The sequence below is a fragment of the Xyrauchen texanus genome, chromosome 4 (genome assembly GCF_025860055.1).
Source record: "Xyrauchen texanus isolate HMW12.3.18 chromosome 4, RBS_HiC_50CHRs, whole genome shotgun sequence".
In the NCBI taxonomy this organism is placed as follows: domain Eukaryota; kingdom Metazoa; phylum Chordata; class Actinopteri; order Cypriniformes; family Catostomidae; genus Xyrauchen; species Xyrauchen texanus.
Window position 1 is genome coordinate 14,350,489 of NC_068279.1, and position 26,591 is coordinate 14,377,079.

General features: G+C 37.9%; 1 protein-coding gene across 4 annotated transcripts; it reads right to left on the reverse strand.

Annotated features, from left to right (window-relative positions):
* Positions 1-715: 715 nt before the first annotated feature.
* On the reverse strand, positions 716-21,292 carry LOC127643133 (apoptosis-inducing factor 1, mitochondrial-like). Of its 4 annotated transcripts, XM_052125717.1 has the most exons (20): positions 21,080-21,292; positions 19,489-19,619; positions 18,280-18,379; positions 13,500-13,532; positions 11,545-11,601; positions 11,053-11,454; positions 10,866-10,925; positions 9,866-9,993; positions 7,530-7,660; positions 7,121-7,211; positions 6,870-6,954; positions 6,716-6,792; positions 4,770-4,878; positions 4,450-4,557; positions 4,049-4,137; positions 3,706-3,846; positions 3,308-3,450; positions 2,813-2,937; positions 2,480-2,670; positions 716-1,633 (listed from the first exon to the last, which is right to left on the reverse strand). In XM_052125717.1, exons 1-20 carry the CDS (start codon positions 21,165-21,167, stop codon positions 1,562-1,564), a joined length of 2,361 nt encoding a protein of 786 aa, XP_051981677.1. In that variant the 5' UTR covers positions 21,168-21,292; the 3' UTR covers positions 716-1,561. The 4 variants fall into 4 exon arrangements, with proteins under 4 accessions (XP_051981677.1, XP_051981679.1, XP_051981678.1 ...); XM_052125719.1 differs by lacking the exon at positions 13,500-13,532; XM_052125718.1 differs by lacking the exon at positions 13,500-13,532 and having other exon boundaries at positions 11,545-11,604.
* Positions 21,293-26,591: the final 5,299 nt, after the last annotated feature.

Below are 26,591 nucleotides of genomic sequence, written 5' to 3' on the forward strand. Positions count from 1 at the left end.
GTCTTTGTGAAGGATGCATGAATCAAGCCATGAACAAGGTTATCCTGGAAGAAAACTTGCTTCCTTCTGCTCTGACAATGCTCCTCAACTCTGAGGATTGGTTTTTCCAGTAGGACAATGCTCCATGCCACACAGCCAGGTAAATCAAGGTGTGGATGGAGGACCACCGGATCAAAACCCTGTCATGGCCAGCCCAATCTCCAGAGCTGAACCCCATTGAAAACTTCTGGAATGTGATCAAGAGGAAGATGGATGGCCACAAGCCATCAAACAAAGCCGAGCTGCTTGAATTTTTGTGCCAGGAGTGGCATCACCCAAAAGCAATGTGAAAGACTGGTAGAGAGCATGCCAGGACACATGAAAGCTGTTATTGAAAATCAGGGTTATTCCACCAAATATTGATTTCTGAACTATTCCCAAGTTAAAACATTAGTATTGTGTTGTTTAAAAATGAATCTGAACTTGTTTCCTTTGCATTATTGGAGGTCTGAAAACACTGCAACTTTGTTATTTTGACCATTTGTCATTTTCTGCAAATAAATGCTCTAAATGACAAAACTTTCATTTGTAATGTTGTCAGTACTTTAAAGACTAAAACAAAAATGATAATTTTACTCAAACACATACCTATAAAAAGTGGTCAGCAGAAATTATGTTAACATTCTGACACATCACAATTTTACATTATATGTTTATTTAATAAGACTCCAATCTTTTTTTTTTCCACAGCTATCAGTGACTTGAGATTAGAACAACGTCACACAATGAGTAATTTTCTCTTACTCAGGCCTGTAAATCAAAGCACTGGAGCATAAAGAAATAGGTCATGTCCATGTTTGCAGGCAATCACAGGTGTAATGAGCATATTGCATCTTCATTACAAATCTCAAAATTCTCAGTGACACCCATAGCGGGCATGTAAGCATTCACACACACTTGCTCAGGTCTTGCACTTGCAGAGGGTTGGTAAGTTCCTCCGACCTCTGGAATGCTCAAGCTATCAGAATACTGCATGTTGTTGTCGTTAGGTGGCAATCGTTCAGAAACTGGATTGAAATCAATCTGGAGACATCCTTAAAAATAATTTACTTTTATTTATGTTTTCATTTGAGTGGATTTGACCTTGCAGACAAAAATATTGTGCAACCAGGTGTCAGAAATAAGTTTATCCGATTTGGATTTCTATCATATGCAACTTTATTACAATATTGAATGAAAGTGGAGATCCCGGTCTGGTTTTGGGGATTTGGAGGGTGTGTTCTGGGCTGCCTTCAGGAAGACCACAACAGAAAAAATCTTTAAATACAAACAACAGGTATAAATTTCCCTTAAAAGAAGTTGGACAGTACCGTTTTATTAAGTCCAAGGGCACAATGAACCCACAGCGTCAGTTTGTGGCCCTGAGGCAGTACTGCATGTCCTGGTCTCAGAGAGTTCAAGGCCAGAATGGCAGATTCCAGGATCTGTGTGTGTGTGTGTGTGTGTGTGTGCCAATTTCACTCCACATAGATGTGGGCAGAGTGTCCTTGACAGAGGGCAGAGAAAATGAGAGAGAGATTGTTCAGTCTTCATGGATGTTGAAAAGCTTGGCTACCTCATTCAGATCGGCATGCTCCTCTCCATCTTTGATTATCTGCAAACACACAGAAATTATGATGAAACACCCATCACTGTGCTGAAGTCAAAATGAAATGGCATCCGTAACCCATTTAAGAGTGACATAATATGAGATATGAGAGAGAGAGAAAAGTAGAGAAGGATTGATTTTATCTATCAGGAATTCATTGGACAGGTGTTTAGATGGGAGAGATTGAAAAATATGGGTTTGGTGACTTCAATTTAAAAGGAAAGTTGTTTCAGAGGCAGAGCAAGACATTACAGTACATTTTGATAACTATTAATTATTAATAGTTCATTAATTACTTAATTATTCTTTGAAATAAAAATGTACCTTAAATTGTTCACAATAAGATTAGGAACATGTATTAAGCCAGCCAAGTCAGTTTTGATCATGTTATTGACTTAAAGAAATGGTTCACCCAAAAATGAAATCGTCTCATTATTTACTCACCCTCATGTAATCCCTGACATGTATGACTTTCTCACCCAAAACTAATTGGATAAGACATGGATTAAACCACTGGAGTCCTTTTGATAACTTTTATGCTGCCTTTATATGCTTTTTGGAGCTTCAAAATTTTGGTCACCATTTACTTGCATTGTGTGGACCTACAGCACTGAAATATTCTTCTAAAAATCTTCAATTGTGTTCTGCAAAAGAAAGTCATACACATCTGGGATTGGCATGAGGGTACATTTTGAAAATTTTTATTTTTGGGTGAACAATTCCTTTAAATCTATTTTAATTTCACATTTTACTTGGAGAAACACGGATTCATAAAAGATGGTCAGATACCGCAAGAACTTCTGCAGACAAATGCACATTGTGTAAAACAGAGAGAATGATATCTCTGCTCACCTTCCTCGCGATGGGCATTCTGTTGAAGACATTCCACAGGACGATACCGATCACCACTTTGTCCCTCAGGTAGAATATCACCCCTTTTCCATAATCCTCCTCCTGCTGGACAGCAGTGGGAGGTGACACTGTTCCTGCCTCTACCGCCCCGGCAACTGCCTCCGTCTCACTCTCAGAGCGGATTCCAGTCCCTGAGAACAGAGTAAACTCCTGTGAACTTGTGACTGGTATTGATATACAGCCAAGTACAAGTTGTTTGTGTAGCAAAGAGATGTCAGGGGGGGGTTGATTCTACAATATTCATGGAGGAAATGATCCAAATGTTGTACAAACCTGATTGTTCTGTTGCAGATTTTGGTGTGTCCTTGGCGGTGGCTTTAGCAAACACTCCTACAGTGGGCAAACTGCTGTCGACTATACCGATGGCTTCATACCCTACATCTGGCCCCAAATCACTCCTGTAGACAGGGACATATGATTTGCTGAATTATGCATTGAAGTTAAATGTGTTAATATATCAAGAAAAACATATTCAGGTGAAATCTAGGAGTATGCATCCTTCTAGAACATGGGAGTTGAAACGATCGGCCTCTCGACCGAGTTACACAAACTAAAATGAGGATCCTGATTGCACAGAGTTAGTGTGCTTATGTGAATAATCCATAACCCACAGTGCGAATAGTCTTGGCAAAGGCCAAGTAGTATCACCTCTCCCTGGGATACACATGGACTCTGAAGTACTTCTGTGGATTTACTTACCTTTGCTAAGACTATTTTGTTACGGAGTAAAGCCAGTATTAGTAGTTTAAGATGTGTGCATTTGTTTACCAGAACATGGACTGATGCCAATATGGTTTGCTGGCTCCGGTCATGTTCTCTCCGGCCAGTCTTCCGCTGACCACTGCATGATCATGATGTTCCACACGCCTGCGGCCCAGCCTTATGTCATAGAAACATGCAGCATCTCCTGCCTAGAATGCAGAGCAACCTTAGTTATGTTGTCAAAGACATGCGCTCCAAATCAGAACCAGAGCTTAATAACAAAACCAGTAAAGCACCCTAGTGCAACTGTGCCAATCATCTCTCTCATTTTTCAGGACATTCTGCATTGGAACTTTCACTTGACGACTGCTCTCATCAGTAGTTTTACAAGATCTTTCATAAGTTTTAATAAGTTTATAAAAATAAAAATATATATATAAAAAAAAACACACAAAAAAACATACCACCCAGATATTGGATCGAGCCTGGAGCTCTGCATTAACCCGGTACCCTCCGAAATCTGAGTCCACCTCTAGCCCACCTGATTTAGCCAGTTCAGTACTAGGTTCCAAACCGACTGCTGCCACAATGTGGTCTGTCTTCACCTAAAGCATCAACACAACAATAAAAGAACAGAGTGAGACCATTACATCTTTTTTCCCTGTCCTGTGTAATGACATAATATAGTGCAAAATGCGTGTGTTTACATAAGTCACAATTATTTACAAGCTAATATGACCATACATTATAATTAGTTGACGAATAATCAAGCCAGGTCAAGATTGGCTAATGGAAAAGTAGACTCACCAGTCGTCCATCCTTCAATTTGATCTCCAATTTGCCATTTTTGTAGCTCACATTTTTCACTAGAGCATCCGTAATAACATTTGCACCCTCTATGAAAGTTCAAAAGGTTAGCTGCATCAAACGTTGTCTAAACTGAAGTGTACCATTTAGATTAAAAGAACAGTTTCCATATATGAATTTCAATTGCCTAAAAGGGATAGTTAACCCAAAAATTAGATATTCTTTTAAAAATGTTCCTTTGTGTTCTGCAGAAGAAAGAAAGTCATACACATCTGGGATGGCATGAGAGTGAGGAAATGAGAGAATTTTCATTTTTGGGTGAACTATAGTTTGATGTGCTTCTTTGTCCTCTAAAACAGAAGTAATAAAACATTTCAATTCTAAAATGTGGTCACACCAACCTCTCCTGACTTTCTCAGTGGTCCAATTACTCAAGTATTCAGGCAGAACTTTTCCCATGTTCCCCTTCTCTGGAAACATCTGGATCACCTCTAAACCAAGGTCAGTGGCTAGAGAGAAAGAGTGGGGGCAATGAGAGAGTGTGAGCAAGGTTAGCAGCTAGTTTCATAATGACCTGTTTTAACCTAGAGGATCCTTCATCTCTATGTATTGTGAATAGATCATAATACCAACTTAACAAATGTTTTTATTTTATTTTTTTGGCAATCACTAAGTTTTTTTTTTGGTTGACTGACAGCAGAGTGATGTTGCTTGGACTCACATCTGCGACCAATGGCACATGCCAGCTCGCTGCCCAGAAACCCACCACCAATGATGGTTATGGACTTCACCTCTCTGGAGATCTTCTCTAGAGATCTAAAATCTTCAATCTGCCAAAACAACATATGAACGTAAGACTCTGGAACACACAGACAGATATCTAGATTTATGTATATTATATAAGCAGATGTATATAATCTACATACGAGCATATGGAAAAGCTGATAATTAGGGAGAAAGGAGTGTCACTACACAGTGTTTCATAATAAATACATGAGGCTTAATGGCTAACAGGCCATTGGTAAAAATCTTATCTCTTAATTCATAATGCTTTATGCTACACCAAGGTGATATTAAAAGATTAGCTGAATGATGCCCTCTACTGAATGTTTGGGAACATAACAGACTGTGATTTTGAGAAAGCCTGTAAATTACTTCAGAGAAGACATTAGCCATACATATCTTAAAACTGATGTTTAATTTTTTCGACATCAAAATACTTTCTTATATATGCAGAAATGATTATAAGTAAACAATTTCTAGGTTGATTTCCTCAAAAATGTGTAAATACAGTGGAAAGAATGGCCCAGCCATCTCAACACTGCAACAGTGGCTGAGCCAATGGTGTGAATTTTGGGCAGGACTACCAATTAGTTTGACCAATAGGAAGAGTGTATTTGAAGTCTGATATTATGTTGATCAGATTTATTAGAAACTGAAGATCTTTTCAAAGCAAAAGTAACAAAGAAAATATGACATAATTTTAGTAAGATATACACAATGAAAATAACACGTCTTGCAGAAAATAAACGTAAAACATATTTATAAAAATTTCTTGCAACAAAAAAACTGTTTGCGGATTAATTATTTTTTTATATATCTTTTTCTAATCCCTGTCAGCTTTTGTGACCCACCTGTCGCACCTGTTTTAATAACAAGCTCCACTTCATTTTCTTAACTTTTCTTTTGATCACATTAGCAAAAATTCATCAAATGATGGGGATGTACAGATGAGCGAAGTAGTCAAGTGCACCTCGGCATGTTAAAGAGATGATTCAGGTGGATAATAGTGATGCTGTCCTGGCAGTGAGTCAGTCAGATCACGGTAGATTTCTGCCTCCTCTGCTGTAGAGTACTCAGAACCATCCCGCAAAATCAGAATAGCAAAGAATCAGCCACGAGTTTGTTGCCATGTTTGCGCTGTAGCCTGATCTGCATAATACCTTTAGTGAATCTGGCGTTAAACGAGCGCACGCAAATAACCGGTGAATTCATACCCCACTCAAGCCTGGTTTCAGTTTCATGTGAAGCATGCCCACTGATAGATATGTTCATGCTGCACACATGGAAATTTACATATTGCAATAAACACGATCTAGCAAAATCTCTGTCGATTGACACTTTATATAATCCGCACGATGCATATTCAGTCATATCGCCCAGCCCTATGATGAAGAAAGAAATTCATACACATCTGGGATGGCAAGAGGTGAACTATCTTCTTTAAACTATTCTTCGTTTTTGGGTGAACTATCTTCTTTAAATTAAATCACTATTGTTTACTAATTGCATAATCAGAATGAGCTTTATTGCTGTGTGCGCTCACATATACAAAAACATATTTTTGCTGATAGGACAAATAAGCAAGCGCACACAGAACAGTACAGTGAGACACAGAATTAAAAGGTAAGAGTATAAATAGACATACAAAAAAAAAAAATAGGACATAACATAGAATGGCAAAATGTACATGTGGTAAAATATGTCATTTACTGTTTTCTAGAGTTGCATGTTATAATATATTCAATATCACAGATTATATATTCTAGAATTGGTTTGTACATAAATTCTGTTCTGAGAACATTCTGGAACACGAAAACTTCAGGCAGCTGGTGCTTCATGATGACTGACCACAAGAGAGTCACTGTGTGTGTGTGTGTGACATACTTTCCTAAAGAGCGTTGTCCTCCTCATCACCTCTTCTCCTGCCCTTTCGATCACTTGGAGATTCCTAGGCACCCCACCTAAAAAACAAACACACATATATATAAATATCCACAACAGCCAACAAGTTAAAAAAGTGTTTGTGTGCTAGTTTTACCTGTGGCAATCAAGCACTTTTCATAGGAGATCTCTGCACCATCACTCAGTCTGACTTTATTTTCTCTGACATCCATGTGAACCACCTACACAGTGGAGGGTTATAAGGACAACTCATCCACACACAATTATGCATCCATAAAACATTTCCGCCTTTCTCAGATCTAATTTGTTCTGACTTGTTCACATACACGTGATCAGGAGCCAAGAAGATCTTCACAATAACTTGAGATGCTAAAGTCAGTGTCTCACCTTACAACCTGTGAGCACAGCCACACCCCCATTCTCCACTTTAGTAAGATCCGTGGGACTGACGTAGAATGAGGGAGGCTGGAAGTAAACACTAAAACATACAAACAAAAATACAAATAAATTAAATATCACAATATCAGAAAACAGTCTAAAAATATTTTATGCACTGATGACAGGGAATCTATAACATCATCTAAAACACAGGTGCATTTGGGTAGTATCGGGCCATGTCCACACATCCGTTTTTGACTGTTTTTGTTTTCTAAAGTATGCAGTGCTAGAGTGTGTTTCGAAAGTCTGAACGAGGGAGTCAACGTAGCAAAGACAATGCTTTTACAATCAAAAAAGTATAAGTGTGGACATCAGTGGCCTGAGTGTGCGAGTAGATCTGGAACAATCGGACACACACCTTCTCTCTTTGCCATTCCATTGTTTGAAACGCAGTGTTTCTGCAACCTGGGGGTCATCGGAGAACCAGAGTTCTTTAGAGAGTGGAGGTCTCATGTAGGGCAGGTCAGACTCCTCCGTAATTATCAGCACCTGTTTATGTATACAAACACTTTTCAGAGATAACAATCAACATAAACAAGGGTTGACCAAGTAAAACCTGTTAACGCATGTGGTTGATTAAAAGGTACATTAAGGAATTCTGGGCTTTCTATCAACATTGGTCTCTGAAACATACAATTGCAAGTTACTTCCAGAGAAACAATGTTTTGGTTTTTATGTCAGTTTTGCTTTGGCACTGCAAATGAATCTGTTGGTTTGAGGTACTGTATAGACATGTTGAATGTAAGGGCTTTCTTAAGTCCAATTTTAATCCAAATGTAAGACACCAACCTGGGACTAATTGCACCAGCTAAACAAGTTACAATTTAGCCTAATTGTGACATAAATGGGCACTAAACATTTTAGTGCTGCACCATTAAACTTAGGTAGAACACATAAAAACATAAAATACACAAAATAAATATTTACGTAAGCCTCCAGTGATGGTGAGCCTGTGTAACCGTCTCTCATCATGGAATTTACTGTGTTCCATGCATGGACTTAAAATTGTCAATATTTATTTTATTGTGCTAATGTTTTTATCTGTCCTATATATTGTATTTATTGGTGTTTTAACTCTCATTTATCTCTTGTTCTTATGTATTTATTCCATGATATTGTATTTAAGAATGGAGAGCTTAGGGTTAATTTTATTTAAAATAATGGTTTGTTCCAATTAGTAAAGGTGGGAAAATTGTGTATTTAAACCAGCCACGACTAGGGGAGAGGAAGAAAAGATGGACGATTGTTTGAGCACATGGACAAGGTTGCTAGCGCATCCCAAGCGTTCAGTTAATATTCACATCAACCATCAGAATGGGGGGAAAAAAAATCAGATCTCAGTGATTTTGACCGTGGCATGATTTGTGGTGCCAGACGCGCTGGTTTGAGAATTTCTGTATCTGCTAATCTCCTGGGATTTTCATGCCCAACAGCCTCAACAGCTTACTCAAGAATGGTGCCAAAAACAAAAAAACATCTGACAAGCTGACAAAGGCAACGGTAACTCGTAAACCACTCTGTACAATTGTATTGAGCAGAGTAGGATTTCAGAATGCAAAACACTTAAAACCTTGATGTGGATGGGCTCAAACAGCAGAAGACCATGTTGGAGACTTTATTAGGAACATAGTGTTCCTAATAAAGTGCTCGTGAGTGTAATTTATTACAGCTGACAGTTATGTGAGCTAACAAGGATTGAACGTCAACTATAACAAATTGAAACTCAAATTCACAGCTTTTTAACACTTCGGTGTACAAATTTGAAGGCTGCATATTGGATCAATACAGATAATCATCATATTATGCGAGTAAGAATTCCTTTACAGAGAGCTTTCAAACTACTAGCTAAGCCTTGCCTAAAAGTTGAAATGTAAATTTTCTTTGTTAAAATACCTTATCCTCTCCCAACTTAATATGCAGAGACAACTAAAAGTAAGCCACTCATATTTTTATTTACAGAAACTGTAAGAACTTTGTCTGTGGCACCAATGGTCTCTACGATTTACTTAAGCTTGCAATGCTTTTGGGAAACGTAGCCGATTGTTTTGAGTAACCCACCCCAACAACGTTACTCAATCAGTGGCATGAGTTAGGGGCAGGACTATCTCTTTGTTTGACCAAAAGCAGATGGGGGCATTTTCATCAAACATTTGAAAACATGGTTTATTTTTGCAATTCCGTTTGGTGGCATAGAAATTGCACACTCCAGCTTTAAGAACAGGTGGTGCAACCAAATTAAGCAATGAGTTACAGTTACAAACTAACTAGTAGTTACTAAGCCCTTAATGTGAAATTTACATCCCAACTTAAGTGAGACCCTTCCCACAGCTGATGCAACCCTCCCCTGGAGTAGAAGGTTGAGGGATATTACAACACATATCCAATAATGATATCCAAACAAAAGTTGTTGATGATAAAATTAAGAATTAATTTTCCAAAAAAAGAAGTAAAGGTTCAAAATAGACAGAACAGCCTCAACCTATGCAAAAGCAATGCTACAGTTGTCCGTGCTCAATACGCACGCACGCACACACACATACATACATACATACCTCAGCCCTCTAGTGAAGCTCTCCCTTATCACTTAATGATGGAAATAGACCATATTAATTGTTCATTTATTTCTAAAATGAATCAATTTGAAACTTATTCATGACAGGTTAAATGAGATTCACCCATTAGTGTGTGACTTACCCTGGCACCAGGGTCTCGTGCACGAATGGACCTAGCTGCAGCGAATGAGGCAGTGCCCCCACCAATCAGCAGGTAGGGGGCATGTTCAGGCACAGCAGCAGCAGCAGCAGCAGGCTCAGGAGCTGCCACTGGTAAAATAGAGAGAAATTTAGTAAACAATGTATAAAAACACAAATACACAAGTGCTTATGAATGACTTGGCCTGGGGCCAGTTGCATAAACATAGCAATTAACTTAAGACTGCGTCTAACAATTAGTCTGAAAAACTGAAGCAGCCAGAGTAAGCATGTTTCATAAAACAAGCTCACATCTTTTCCTTATACATGGCAACATAGAACGTAATTAAAGGTTAGCCAAGAGATATGCAGTCTTACATTTTGGTCTTAAATTAGACTGATCAAAATTTTTATGCAACTGATTTAAAAAGTTAAGACTAGTCTAAAACAGTTTTATGCAACCAGCCCCTGAACACTGAAAAAGCCATGTGAATGCACTTTACATTATCTTCACAAGAATATGTTAGAGTTCTAAGGATCTCTAAGCTAGATAAGGGGAGAGATTAGGAATATATAGTAAAATTAGTACAGATTTTACCTCAAATAACCTTCCATGGAAATGAAGCAGCAAATCAGCTGTGTGACCTCTTACCATTAGCATTAACTATTAGCACTACAACAGTCACGCTTTCGCCAAAACAACCGTTCAAAAAGAATGATACGACTGTGTGGGAAAGAAAATAACGCCTTCAATGAAGAGAGGACAATGCGGTTTATATAATGAACAGAATACTAACTAATTATCTTCAAAGAAAACAGCTAAATCCATACTAAAGTCAGACCAAAACACAATCTGGTCAAACAAACAAAGTAGCCATAAACATCAAAAGTGTGGTAACAAAGCTTTGAAATAGGTGTCCATTAATGTGAATTATCGGTATCCTTATCGGTATTGTGCTTTAAATGTACGATGTATTCCCATCCAGTTAAAACTGGACTCTTACCAAGCTCAGAAACAGGTGGCGCCTCTGGCACATGCTCAGCGATGGTTACAGGTGTGGGCTCTGTTTATTAATCCAGATGTAAGAGGAGAGGAAAAATGTTAACCTCAATTTTCAAATAATAAAAATATATCCCTTGTTACTTGTGGGAACAAAATCCTGGATTTCCATGCAGATGTTTCAAGCTTACCACTCTCAACTACAGGAGCTAAGGGCTCTTCATTCTGTATAACTTCTCGCGTTTCTGTGACTGATTCCGTTATGGAAGCTTCTATGACAGGTTCTCTTATGGGAGCTTTCACAATTGGTTCCGTTTCAGGAGCTTCAACAATGGGTTCAATTACGGGAGCATCCATGGCAGGTTCTGTTTCAGGGGTTTCAACAACAGGATCTGTTACAAGGGCTTCTGTTATAGGGACTTCAATGGTAGTTTCTGGTACAGAAGCGTCAACAACAGGGTCCATTATGGGGACTTCAGTGATGGGCTCAGGTATGGGGGCTTCTACAACAGGTTCAGATACAGCGGACTCCACAATAAGCTCTGTTACGGGAGGTTCTTCAAGTTCTGTTTTGGGAGCTTCTGCAACAGGCTCTAGTTCCACAGAATAAGCAAGACACACAAGAATGTTTAAAAGAGCAGAAGCACCAAAACAGTCCTCTGCTTTATATCCTTCGGTCTTACCACTCTCAGCTAGCTCTGAAGATGCTTCAGTGACAGTTTCCACAGGTGCTGCAGCATCTACTAGCACAATCATGCATGAAAAAAAAGAGATTGAGAACTCAACAAATCGTTTTAATGAAAAACATTCTAGCATATTTCCACTCCCCTAAATCTTAACACTCTTGGCACCGTTCATTGTCCATGATCAGGACTGACATTGTAGGGTAGAAAAGGGTACAGACACAAGGAAGAGGATGATATTTATGAGTGGATTTGAAGGTGTCTTCATCCGCAGCTTTTTTTATATATTCCTGCTTCAGCTGCAACATTTTTTTTATGACCTTCCACAACGTTGTCTTCAGGACTTGAAGACAGAAGCAACCTCAGCTTCAGGGAGGGAGGGGAATTTAATGATGCATATCATATCTTCTTACAGAATAGTCTCTACACATCAGAGTCTCTCAGGCAGACTCTTCTTGTGATGTTCTGAAATCTTTAATCAGATTTCAATTCCTTCACATTCAACGTCCTCAATTCAACTATAGAAACTCAAAGCTCCAATTTGTCCTTTTCTCTTAACAGCCTGTGCAGAATGTTCTGTATAAGCTGAATTTGAGTCTGGGTGATTTTCTGTCAGTGATCACAGAAGTGTCAAAACTTCAAAAACCTCAGCTTCATTTGTGCTTGGGAGTACACGGCAGTTGGTCAAAAGACCAATCTTACTTTTTAATATGAACAAAGCAAGACAGTAAGTAGAAGAGAAAACATCTGATAGTTAGTGAGCTTAACCGAAAGTGGTGTCCTTGCAGTGGAAATGTTTGGTTGGTGACAGAAAATATGTGATGCAAAGAAAGACAACCGACAGGTAAAAGAATCACTTCAGGAATGCAATCGACAATGAATAAACTTCATAGAACATCACCTGAATCCAACCATTATAGAGGCCATTGGCTGAAAGAAAACTCCAAAACACTTAAATTTCTATCTTATTACAGTATATTCTCAAATTGAAAAAGCATACTAAATAAAATAGAGAACACAAACAATTTCACATCTATTGGTTGGGTGAGGAACGTCAATGGAGTCTCATATGATGAAATCACACAAAAACAAATGCTCAATTCAAACACTTTACAAAGTGGACAGATCACCATGTACAAGCAGAAAGTCATAAAACTTAAAGTTCAAATCTAAAGATAGCTGAAAGAGTTTACATTTACATTTCTGGCAGATGCTTTCTTATAAAGGTTATTTAGAAGAAAGTGCATGAATAGTGCAAAAACATTAGGAAAGAGTAAGAGGAAATTAAAAGAGAGTTGAAAAGGAACATGGCAGACACATGCACATGCATTGTCCTAAGAAGCTTTCAATTTTAAATGTGATGCAATCCACCACATAGATAGGAATGTACATGTTTTCTGGTTAATAAAAGACCACTAGTCAGGAGAGATGAGTACAAAGTTATATGGCCAAATATTAAATTGCTCAAGCATTTCCCAAATTACAGCCTATACTGTTTAGGCAGCTAAACAGGAAATAGTGATGATTTGAAATAGGCCATGATGCTTCCATAAAACCTGTTGACTCTTCCTCTGCTGTTTCAATAGAGGATGCTGGTTCCTCTGTGAGCTCGTAATAGGAAATCAAACTAATAATGACAACATATTAAGACCAAAGATCAAACATTAAATCTGAAACTGGATCCAGTTTGTTAACAGGGCCAGTCCTGAATCCAACATATTGCACACTGACTGCTTGGCAATACGAGTGCACAGCCAATCAAAGACTTATTTAACGAAGATTGTAGGTCAAGGTGAAGAATAGCAAAATATTGCATCTAAGATCTTATTTGATGGTCCTAAACCTTTTCCTAATTTTTACATGTTGCAGAGACAGCTGTAGAACTTGTTTGCCCAAACCTACCTGTTAAAAGAATGGATCAAAGAAAAAATAAAATTCTGTCATCAATTACTCACCCTCATTTTGCTCCAAACATGTATGACTATCTTCTACAGAACACAAAAGAAACATGAGGGTGAATGTTAGCATCAGTCAACACACACTTTCATTGTATGGAAAATGATGCTAGATACTGCCCATCATCTCATTCTGTGTTCCAGAGAATTAAGGAACTCATATGGTGGTGGAACACAAGGGTGAGTAAATCACAGAATTTCCAAAATAAGAAAACTTGACTTGGAAAGAGCTGTCTTGGTTTTTCCAAAATACTCCTAGTAATATTCCTAGTGAAAACCTAATTTATGTTAAAATCATAAGATTACAATAAAGGTCAACATTTAAATGTAAAAATATACATATTTGCCCCATCCTGATTTCTTCTGTTTTTGTGTATCTCTCATCCTAAATTGTTTAAACTCTTCTAACAAATACTAACATAAGACAAAGGCAAAGGCAATCTGATTACACACAAAATACTTTTTTAAATGATGTTAAATGATGTTATTGTTTTTAAATGATGTTATTTATTGAAGCAAAGTTATCCAATACCAACTTGGCCTGCGTGGAAAAAGGTGATTGAAATACATCAGTCTGGGAAGGGTTAAAGCTTTTTCAAAGGCTTGGGGACTCCAAAGAACCACAGTGAGAGCCATTATCTCCAAATCGAGAACACTTGGCACAGTAGTGAACCTTTCCAGAAGTGGCCGACCTTCCAAAATTCCTCCAAGAGCACAGCAACGACTAATCCAGGAAGTCACAAGACAACATCCAAGGAACTGCAGGCCTCTCTTGCATTAATAAAGGTCACGGTTCATGACTCTATTGTCAGAAAGACACTGGCCAAAAATGCCATTCGTGGAAGAGTGACGAGGCGAAAACCACTGCTAACCCAGAAGAACATTAAGACTCATCTGAATTTTGCCAAAACATTCATTGGGAGAATGTTCTGTGGACTGATGAGTCAAAAGTGGAACTGTTTGGAAGACAGGGGTCCCGTTACATCTGGAGTAAATCAAACACAGAATTGCACAAAAAGAACATCATATCTACGGTAAAGCATGGTGGTGGAAGTGTGATGGTGTGGATGCTTTGCTGCTTCAGGTCCAGGGCAACTTGCAATTATTGAGGGAAACATGAATTCTGCTCTCTACCAGAAAATCCTTATTGAGAGTCCGGTCATCAGTCCTTGAGTTGAAGCTGAAGCGCAACTGGATTATGCAGCAAGACAATAATCCAAAGCATAGGAGTAAGTACACCTCTGAATGGCTCAAAAGAAGCAAAATTAAAGTTTTGGAGTGGCCTAGTCAAAGTTCTGACTTGAACCCGATTGAAGCAGAACCTTAAACTGACAGTTCATGCTCGAAAACCATCCAATGTGGCTGAACTAAAGCAGTTCTGCAAAGAAGAGTGGGCCAAAATTCCACCAAAGCATTGTGAAAGACTGATCTCCAGTTATCGGTACCATTTGGTTGCAGTTATTGCTGCTGACGGTGGCACAACTATCTATTAAGTTTAAGGGGGCAGTTAGTTTTTCACATGGGTGATATGGGTGTTCATTTTTTTTGCTTCAATATATATATTGTGCTTACTCAGGTTGCCTTTGTTTTATGTTTGAAGACCTAAAACAATTTAGTATGAAAAATTCAAAAAAAAGAAGGAAGGGGCAAATACTTTTTCACAGAACTGTAGATAAAGGAAGATCGTCATGTTAATGGACACTTAAATAGCCAGTGAGTGCAATTACATACATATTTATCTGGCTGTGTTGGAGACAACATTCAAATAAACAGCTCAATTAATCAAATCAAAATAAATGGGCAAGAGAGAATAATCAGAATACCGCGTGTGTGTGTGTGTGTGTGTGTATGTATATATATATATTACACACACACACACACACACACACACACACACACACACACACACACACACACACACATCTGATTGGATGAGACATTCCATGAGCACTGATGTTCTGACACCATCAGCACTCCGACGCTTCACTGTGTGTGTGTATCACTCCGCTTGTGTTTGTGCGGTTCTAAACTAAAGTGTAAGAGCAGTGCAGTGTTTGTCTTTTGTTTTTGACATTACATATGTTAGCCAACAGGTGTTGAGATCATTTAAATGATCATTTTTGTGTGTTATATGAGCCAGTAAGTTGATGTGAAGTGAATCTGCATCAGCTAGTGTCTATAAAACAGCTCTTCGTGATCGCTTGTCTAAACTACACTACTAAAGCTAGGGGATAGCTTTAAACAAACAACTTTAGCATTACGGTTCATCACAGCTGAGTGGCACAACAGACTGATTAATAACACAATGGGTGCTGTTTAAAATGGCAGAGGACATTGCTGTTTCTATAGTGATTGACTCTTGCACACTGGCTACTGCAAAATAGGGAGAAATGCCCCCGCTTAGACACTATTTTTCCACTGAGAAAGCTGATCTTCAGAGAGCTGACAGCATCTCTGCTTGGGAGTGGCAACGGATCACACAGATCACACAGATCTCACACACACGCACGAAACAGCACAAGCCCTGATACTATTTCTGAAGTGACGTTTTTGCATTACAAACGGAGGCTTGGACGCATTTGTTTAGAACCAGCAACAGCAGATTCTGCTCTGACACGTAAATGTTTTTTTTATGACATACTCAGTTTTTCCTAATTTTGACAAATTTACTAGTTCATTGAACTGTTGTATACAAGCAATATCTCACTCACAATCAAGTTATATGGCCCTACATCATCATGCTGATGTAGGGCCATATCGCACTCTTGCTCATGTGATATTGCTCATATATATATATATATATATATATATATATATATATATATTTATCTTATATACCTTATCACATGGCTCTCTGGAATACTCTGTTCTGATTGGTCAATGACACCATCTAGTGGTTTGAGATTACTCAATAACAACCACATATTCAAATACTAGACAGCTAATACAGGTATTTTCAAGCCATCGTTCCTGCTTCTGAGATCAATGAGCAATCTCTACAAGCACAAAGCAATAGTTCGTGTGCATTTATTTGGCAAGTAGTCTTGTAATAAGATGCACAATGAGCTGTCAGACAAACATTAATTACATAATAAACACCAACATATCTCAAACTGCAAACTGGAGGTGGGTTTTAGATCTTCAGTGACTTTGTCACAAAATTACATAATTTTAAAGAAAATCAATATTTTATGTCCATGTATTCAATTATTTGGTTAGTGGCCCTACAATAATCTGGATATTGTGAAGTCTAACGGTTGTTATCGCAAAATAAACCACTTCAGTGTGATAAAGTGGTTTATTTTGACCTCCCTGTCAGGGTTTATTTTGCGATAAGAACCGACTGCTCATTATCCCTTACACAATGTTGCAAAAATGTCATACCATACAGAGGGGTTCAAAAGTGAGTCCACATTGCATATTTGGGATTTATCGATCAAATGTAAGCCTGGACATAAAACCAGTTTTGTTAGTTTTTGTATTTTAAATTTTAAACAAAGGAATGTTAAGACAAAAATATTTATAAAAAATATTTAAGATTCTGCACATATTTCAAAGTCACTAATTAGAAAATAAGTAGATTTGTGACATTGACCTTGTTAAAGGTGCTATATGTAAGACTGACAACAAGCATTTGAAATGGGTACTGCAGTCCAAATTCAAAATATTGGAGAATTGTCTGCCCTGCCCCAGACTAGAAGCTCATGCGGGTTGCCAGAATGTTGACATGCAAACTCAGCATCTGTTTTAAAAGGATTTCTGGGTTTTAAGTGGTTTCCATGTTCCAAAGGCATCTCCAATATTTATCCTTGTTTTACTACACCTCTGGTCATGGTGGTTTTTAGACAGATGGTGAGGCTTTTTATGTCGGGTGGACAAAAAAAACTGATCCAGTTCGTTTGCTGGCTTCCATGGCTGCAGCACGCAGTTTTGTTTGCCTGCAAACGTGTTCAAATCTGGCAACTTGGCGGTGTCAAATACTATTGGTGAGTGGGCGGGATCACACGGGCCAAACCATAAACAGAAATTCCAGCCGAGAATGGAAATTTCAAAGTAGAATATACTGGCTGTAGCATTGTTATCAGAGAAGTTTCCTCACTCTCTAATGCCATTTTATAGTCATTTAATTATTTAGTACAGTAAAAATATTACATATAGAATATTTATCTTCTTTGTACAAAGGGTCAGATTTCATGCCTTCCAATAAAGCACACAAGGTGATCTGTGGAACACTCAAGTCATGCTGGATAACATGGATCATACAGTTTTGCACAAACTTGTGAAATTCTTAAATGTAAGCTTTCAATGGAACTTTTTACTCATAGTTTTCTGATAATTTAATTTGTAATGTATTATCATTTGATTAGTCAAATGCAAAACAGAAGCATTTTCTTTACTGGATTTTTGAACCTCTGTATGGTAAGCCCTTATTCAGAGTAAGTACAGTTAAGAATTCCCAAGACTGAACAGAACATTCTGTGCGTGTAAATGCACTCACTGAGCAGCACATTGGATAACTGCGTGTCTCCCAAGAATTTAAGCAAATTAAGACCAGAGATGCAAATTAATTTCTTATTTTTCCAATCAAATCAGAATTTTCAAATTGTTAAAGAAAATCTTCACATAAGTGGGAAATTTAAACCAAGACTAAAACTTTGCCTTTGAAAAATATAAATGAAAATGCAGATCAACAAGAAATCTCAGAGGCTCACTGTGAATTCAGTAGCCAATGAGCAGGGAGAGGAATACAGTGCTCTGTGTGTAAGGTGTATTCACTTACCTACAGCCTCAGATGATGGAGGCTCTTGTTTTGTTCTGCTGGCAATTTCCATCATACGCTCATTATACCTTTCCTTGTCCCCTGAGACAGTACGGTAAACCTTCAAACACACAACAAAACACACAACAAAACAAAACATATTCACTTTGAATGTCTCATATCTAGAATTAAACATTACATATGAAAGACTGAGATGACAAAGGCTGCCTTAATTCATTTTCCCCAGGTCTTCTACCATATGTCAGGGCAGGGGTTTTCAAAATGGGGTCCTGAGAACCCCAGGGGACCGCAAAGGGTGCTAGGGGGTCTGCAGAACATTTTACAAACAAAAACAGGCCTAAACAAAAAACAAATTTGAAATGATTATGTTTCAAATTCAATCTGCTTTTTGAAGACTACAAGCTAAATTTAATTGAATTGAAAATGTTTCTTTTCAGGTTAATACATCTAACATTACTTTAATAGTGGGTAGAAAAAAAATGCTGTCAACTTAAAGTAAATATTTTCTGCATAATATTTTATCATTTCTATTGGCCTTTAGTACAATGAAGATATAAGATTGAATTATTTAATTTTGCATACGCCCACTTGATATCATTATTTCTCTCACACAGTTTAAATGGGTCTTTATTCATGAAAATATATAGCTGCCTTTATATTTCAATAAGGCAGTACTTTGCAAACGGATCATCATATTCGAGGGTCCTTGGCATCAAAAAGTTTGAAATCCCCTGCCATATGTGATTGGTCAAGTGCAATGTGAAAGAGTTCATGAATAAAATTAACATTACTACCTTGATGAAAACAGATGCACCCAAGAGGAGATATTGTTATATAAATGTCTACAATAAACAAGCTAAATAACATGTGGCCTAAATATGAGCAGTTATAAGTTATCCTCATGCCACACTCTGATTTAATTGCCTCTAACTTCATCAGATCCTTTAAACAGCATCTTAACCTGTACCTCGATCTGTGGTGCTAGCAACAGCAAGGTCATGGGTTCATTTGCCAAGGAACAAAAATACTGATAAAATATATACCTTGAATAAGCCATAAGTCACTTCAGATAAAGGTGTCTGGCAAAAGCAATGTAAATGAACATCAACATCATTCACAACCTAACTACAAAATCATGCCCAAAACTATCATTTGTGTATTTTCAATATCTGAGGTTGATTATGAAGCAAGTTATAAAGGACTACTTACATAAACTCCAGCACCCAGACATGTTGCTCCAACCAGCACATAATAAAGAGTATTTTCACTGCCCCCTCCTGTTGCCCCTGATGACATCTTGGCCCTCTGAACCATATCCAGCCTTCTCTCATGTCTCAGCACTGAGAAATCAATAAACAAAAACAATGTATTAATTCTTTAAAAACAAGTGAACAATCAGACTAACTGAGGTGCACTGATGTCCTATTTCCAAACTATACCTAGGTTAATTTCATCAGTAAACTCTGGGTACAGAAGAAATGTTTACACATATAAGCCATGTTTTACTGTTTCCATAGTACTGAGTTTCACCCACTGACTGAAAGCTTTCTTGCTTTCTTTCTCAGAAAGTGGAAGGGCTTTATTACCACTAAATAAAAGTGGGGAGTTTTGTTATAGGATTTTTCATTTATCAATCTGTCAAATCCAAATATCAGGGTCTATCAGATACACACATATGTTCACATTAAAACCCCAAATGCAGATTCAGTGCTTTATTTAAACATCCATCTGATTCTGCATATTTTATTTTTTTTTTGGCTAAAAAGGCATTTAGTCATTTCACCCAGCTGAGCCTCAGGTGTGTGAAGAGACAGACGTGTCCTTGGCAGAGTACATTGCCATGCCGATCTCGGCCCAAAACTTACTGAAACACTTTACGTACTGGAGCATTACAGGGATAGTTGGCCCAAAAAATGACAATTCTCTGCTCATTTACTCACTCTCCTGCCATCCCAGATATGTATGTTTTTCTCTCTTCTGCAGAAAACAAAGTTTTTTAGAAGAATATCTCATCTCTGTAGGTCCAGTCAATGCAAGTGAATTGTGGCCAAAACTTTGAAGCTCCAAATAAACAAAAACAAAATGCAGGATAAACATAATCCATACAACTCCAATGGTTAAATCCATGTTTTCTGAAGCAATATAATAGGTGTGGGTGAGAAAAATATCATTATTCATGTCCTTTTTTTTACTATAAATCTCAACATTTGACCAGCCCCGACCAGTAGGTGGTGATATGTACAAAGCATGCAAATCGCCAAAAAAAAAAAAGAAGAAAAGATTTATAGTAAAAAATTACTTAAATATTATTCCGTTTCTCATCCAAACCTATTGTATCACTTCAGAAGACATGTATTTAACCACAAGAGATATATGGATTACTAGTATGCTGCCTTTGTGTATATTTTGGAGTTTCACAGTTCTGGACAGTATTCCCTTTCATTGAATGGACCCACAGAACGAAGATATTCTATTAAAAATCTTCGTTTGTGTTCTGCAGAAGAAATTAAGTCATAAAGATCTGGGATGGCGTGAGGGTGAGTAAATGATGCGAGTATTGTAAATTTTTTGGTAACCAATTCTATTGTATTCAATACATAGCTTTCGTGTCATTTCAAATATTTGACGGGACGGTCTAACTCCGTGCAAGAGTTTGACACGACTGGCCAGCTGCCGTATGACCGGAGAAACGGAGCAAATGTTTATAAGCAATTTTAAGCAAGAATGATGTAAACACAGAGCGCTAAGTTCACAGGTGATCCACAGCTTCCACAGACTTCAACCGCCTTCCTCAACTTGCCTGATCTCCTCGCATTCTGCACACACAGAGTAGATGAGACCCGAGCCAGCGGAGCCAGTTTATTCCATACTGTTTTGCACTTAAACATCGCAGCACTGCTGTGTTCAGCGGTCACGACAGCCCGGTAAAGTTCACCGCCACGCTCACCGTGAAAATTCTCTCACAAGGCCGGAGACCTTCTCAGGTCATTCAGCACCAGCGCGTGCAGAGGCTTCCGTTCTCCGCTTTCGACCCGCTGCACTGATTGGCTCCAGCATTTCCTACTATTTTGTAATTGGTTCATGTTCCTGCTTATTATAACTTATTAGGGTCACCCAGCGATGATTGGCTTTTGTTAAGACACGCATTACAGACGCCACAGGTCATGTGACTTGTTGCCGCCCAGTTAATAACCCGCAGTAATTCAATTAATAATCTGCTACTGTTTGAAAACTGATATTCTGGCATTTTTGACGACGAAGAGTATTTAAAAAAAACACACAAATCATCTAAATAGGTGCCAACGATATACATAGGATACCGTTGATTGTATTTTATTTGTATTTTTCCTACAAATTTAGGTGTTTTTTTAATTTGTATTCCTTAATATTTGCATAGGAAATAACTGTGATGGTAAACCCATCACTCATTCTGTAAAATATAAACCCCTGTACTTGTGTGTAGAGCTGACTTGGATGTAAACATTTACACAATTGTAAATTGTTCATTGGGAAAAAAAATGAGGTCAGTGTGGTGGAAAATACTTAGCAATATATTTAATGAAAACAATAATGAAGGACACAAATTATTGATATTGACACATTTCATATTTTGGGACTTATAGTCTGCCATTCTACAATTCTCTATATTCTCCTTAAGAGGAACATACAAATTTGTAAATTCGTTTATATAATTTGTGTAGCCTACATCAAGTTTTTTTTATAAACTATTACTAATTACTAATATTAATTGAATAAAGTTCCTTTTCCCACATTTGCCCAAGTTACAAACGATATACATCCACATTAAAAAACTAATTTTTGCAAATATTTTATATTTATATAGTCATAAATTGGGGTAAGCCTCTGGCAATGCCAAAATAAATGCACAATGGTTTTAGGGTGCTGCTCACAAAAAGAACAGTTAACGTCAATATCTCTTTTTAATTTAGTAATGACAACCTATTATATTCTGTTCTATACTATTGTATATAAATCAGAAAATATTATATAACAAAAAAAAGTTTAAGCTATATCTGAGCTATAGGCTGTATCAGAAAAGCTGTCCATCAGTGATTGTGTGCGCGCGTATCTCTAGTCATGTCTCGTGACCACAGTTACCTCTGGATGATGATGATAATGAGGCGTTCCAAAAAGATGTGAACAGAAGTCGTAATTTTCATATATTGTGGTCATATCTGTAATCGTATGTGTTGTAAATCTCCTGAGCGGGGCTGTGCCTTGACCGAGGGAATTTCCAGCGAGGAAAACGACTCGGTTACTAACGTAACCTCGGTTCCCTGAGAGGAGGGAACGAGTATTGCGTAAGTAGCTTACGCTATGGGAAAACTCCGTTTCTCGAGAAATATTGAAGTCTTTATGTAAAACGCATTGCAGCTGCACAGCATACAGCAATGAGCGAGGCAGCTCGGTCATTGGCTGTGCTGCGGCAACTTGCTCCAACCAATGACTGGGCGACTCTGAACGCGCTCGCGCGCTCAGAGCCCGCCAAGATGGGCGTGGCTAGGGCCATATATATTAGGCGCCCAGTCATTAGAGTTCTTTAGGTTCAATCGACTGAAGCGAACTGACCAAGCACAAGCACGGCATCTTACGCAATACTCGTTCCCTCCTCTCAGGGAACCGAGGTTACGTTAGTAACCGAGTCGTTCCCTCTCGAGAGGTCTATCCTATTGCGTAAGTAGCTTACGCTATGGGAACACCATGCAAAACGCCGTGCGTGCTGACTTAACTCTATAAAGCCAGAGGCGGATGCCTGAGCCTTAAAGGGTAACTAAACCCTAAACCCTAAACCCTAAACCAACTTTTTTTAGTTAATGATCTGTAAGCATGGGGCTTTATTAGTTACGGAAGAGGATTAGGGCCAAGCAATAATAAAAAAAAATAAAACCATCTCGAGATTAAAGTCATTATAATGCGAGATTAAACTCGTTAAATTTCGAGAAAAAAGTCGAAATACAATCTCGAGAATAAACTCATTAAATATCGAGAATAAAGTCATTATAATGCGAGATTAAACTCGTTAAATTTCGAGAAAAAAAGTCGAAATACAATCTTGAGAATAAACTCATTAAATATCGAGATTAAAGTCATTATAATGCGAGATTAAACTCGTTAAATTTCGAGAAAAAAGTCGAAATACAATCTCGAGAATAAACTCATTAAATATCGAGAATAAAGTCATTATAATGCGAGATTAAACTCGTTAAATTTCGAGAAAAAAAGTCGAAATACAATCTCGAGAATAAACTCATTAAATATCGAGATTAAAGTCATTATAATGCGAGATTAAACTCGTTAAATTTCGAGAAAAAAAGTCGTGTTTTGAGAAAAAAAGTCGAAATGAAATCAGTGTTCACAGCATAGCCATACTGATAGAGGACATGGCAGAGTTGGATCTATGGATCGCTTAGTTAAACTATATTTTAGACTTTCTTTCAGTAACAAAGAAATACTATCGACTTTAGCTAACTTTGACAGAATAATAATTACCATACGAACTTTAAAGAGAATTTGCAAGCGGCTAGGTCTTTTTAGAAGGAAAAATCTGTCCAATTTGCGAGCTGACTCGTTTGGGCTAGTAGCTATGTAGAAGCGCAAATTTGGCAGTTTCACTGCCTCATGTATTGTGCCAATGGAGACATCACTGGGAAGAACGTTTTGTCTGAAGTCCCAAACTTCAAATGTGAAGTCACATTCATCACCCTTACAAGAATTTCCATCTGGGAAGAAAAGTTCTTTACCTTCTTTAAGGATCTCATTGTATCCTGCATTAATGTCCATTGCAACCTTTCTAGTACCACCTCCTTGTTTTGTTCTGACCTGTTTTGTTTCTTTGTTTTCTGTATGAATCCAGCCAATTTCAATCTGTCGCTTACATGCTTTGGCTCTGGATTTGGGTTTAGAAGTCTCAGGTGTCTCTTCAGACTGGGGTTCAGTTGTAGATTGCTTTCTCAGTTTCATCTTTTCTCTCAGTCTTTCAAACAGACCCAACTTCCTTTTGGAAGCAGGGTTTTGGTTGCGGAAAAAATTGAAAAGAGCAAGTCTATCTCCATATGAGGGAATATAGTTGGCCAGAGCTGAATCCTCCATTAGCAAGATAACATCTCTGTCAATCTGTGGATTAAAAAAAAAATTTCATTTGCCTTTCAAAAGTACAGTGGGTTCGCTGTGTCCATTTCTTTTACTGTCTATGGAAATTATCCAATTGCGTCTGTGTTGTTTAATATACATGTGCGTCATCAGTAGATCACGCACAGAACTGACTCCCATGCCGCTTTGTGGAGTTGCGCTCTCACGCTATTTGCCCTGCTTACTAGTAAATCTGGGCCCATAATACAGTGGGTTCTGAAAGGAAAACAACACTGACTTTTCAATAAAGCACTAAATATGTGTTATTTTTAATCAGATGTTCCAATCGTGTTTAATAGCTACCCTTTCTTCCTCCAGAAGTGAAAGTATGTCCTCTGAAATACCACGGCCTCGTAGAAATTCTGTCACAGTGATGATGGACATAATTGTGCAGTCTGCTCCCTGGGCCTTTCAAATTGATATTACGTTAGAAAATGACTCGCTTAAACATAGGCTATATACATAATAAATGGGTCTAGCGTTAAAGCTACAACATCATTATAGGCTAATATATTTGTGTATGCTATACGAAGAAAGTGGAGCTATAACCAGGTCTGTAACGGGTTTGTTCTTGGACCATTTTTAGGAACTATTGATACAGCTAGCACTATTGCAGCGCACATGGTATACAAAGTCACTAATAATCAAGATAAATGTTTAAGTCAAAAATCACTCACTCGCTCGCGTGTCGATGGCCGAAACGCACGCAGTAGGCTCGATGTTAGGATGAATGTGGCCTCAAATCGGTCTCAAAATGTAACGCGTTCATTCTCGAAATGTAATGAGTTTATTCTCGCATTATAATGACTTTATTCTCAAGATTGTATTTCGACTTTTTTTCTCGAAATTTAACGAGTTTAATCTCGCATTATAATGACTTTATTCTCGATATTTAATGAGTTTATTCTCGAGATTGTATTTCGACTTTTTTCTCGAAATTTAACGAGTTTAATCTCGCATTATAATGACTTTATTCTCGATATTTAATGAGTTTATTGTCGAGATTGTATTTCGACTTTTTTTCTCGAAATTTAACGAGTTTAATCTCGCATTATAATGACTTTATTCTCGATATTTAATGAGTTTATTCTCGAGATTGTATTTCGACTTTTTTCTCGAAATTTAACGAGTTTAATCTCGCATTATAATGACTTTATTCTCGATATTTAATGAGTTTATTCTCAAGATTGTATTTCGACTTTTTTTCTCGAAATTTAACGAGTTTAATCTCGCATTATAATGACTTTATTCTCGATATTTAATGAGTTTATTCTCGAGATTGTATTTCGACTTTTTTCTCGAAATTTAACGAGTTTAATCTCGCATTATAATGACTTTAATCTCGAGATGGTTTTATTTTTTTATTATTGCTTGGCCCTAATCCTCTTCCGTAATTAGTACTGGTCATTGATTCAAGTAATTTTTTTGACATTTGTGTATAAAGTGTTTTAATTCTACAATATATGGTGTAAAAACGTCTGAGTGCTGCCCTCTTCAGGTTGAACGGTGGCTACTGCAGTTGAATTTTCCTATTGGCTGTTGCGGTACTTCGTGACGTATGCGGTGACAGCTGACGTAAGCAGGTTCCAGCTCACCATGCCAGATTCATGTACATGTCGTCTTGCGACCGTGTGAGGAATAATAATAACATAGAGTCTGACAGCAGCTGTCAATTAATCCGTCACAATGAGTCTCAGGTGCTATGTATTGATATGCATAAAAAATCCTCTAAGTCAGTCAGAGACGGACCTATAAGGGAGGAGATAATGCTCAGCATATACATACTCCAGTCCATTCTACAGTCAGGCTGATAGACTGTTGGAATGCAATGAGGGGACCTGTAGGTTATAAAACCTGATAAATGTCGAAGGCGAGGCCCAGCCTGCCGCCGCACAAATATCTTCAATGGGTATCCCACTCGACCACGCCCACGAGGAGGCCATGCTCCGCGTAGAGTGAGCTCTGACGCCTAAGGGGCATTGAAGGCCCTTGGCTTCATAAGCCAGCGCTATAGCATCCACTATCCAGTGCGATATTCTTTGCTTTGAAACTGCGAGACCTTTAGTGCGGCCGCCAAAGCATCACGAATAATTGTTCCGTCTGTCTGAGCGGGCAGAACGTTCCAAATATACTCTGAGCACCCTGACCGGGCAGAGTAAATT

Coding starts and splice junctions, on each gene's coding strand:
- LOC127643133 (XM_052125717.1), bottom strand. CDS start 21,167: ATGTTTAAGTGCAAAACAGTATGGAATAAACTGGCTCCGCTGGCTCGG. Junction 19,620..21,079: donor GCAGAATGCGAGGAGATCAG/GCAAGTTGAGGA, acceptor TTGATTTCTCAG/TGCTGAGACATGAGAGAAGG. Junction 3,451..3,705: donor CTCGATCCAATATCTGGGTG/GTATGTTTTTTT, acceptor TCTGCATTCTAG/GCAGGAGATGCTGCATGTTT.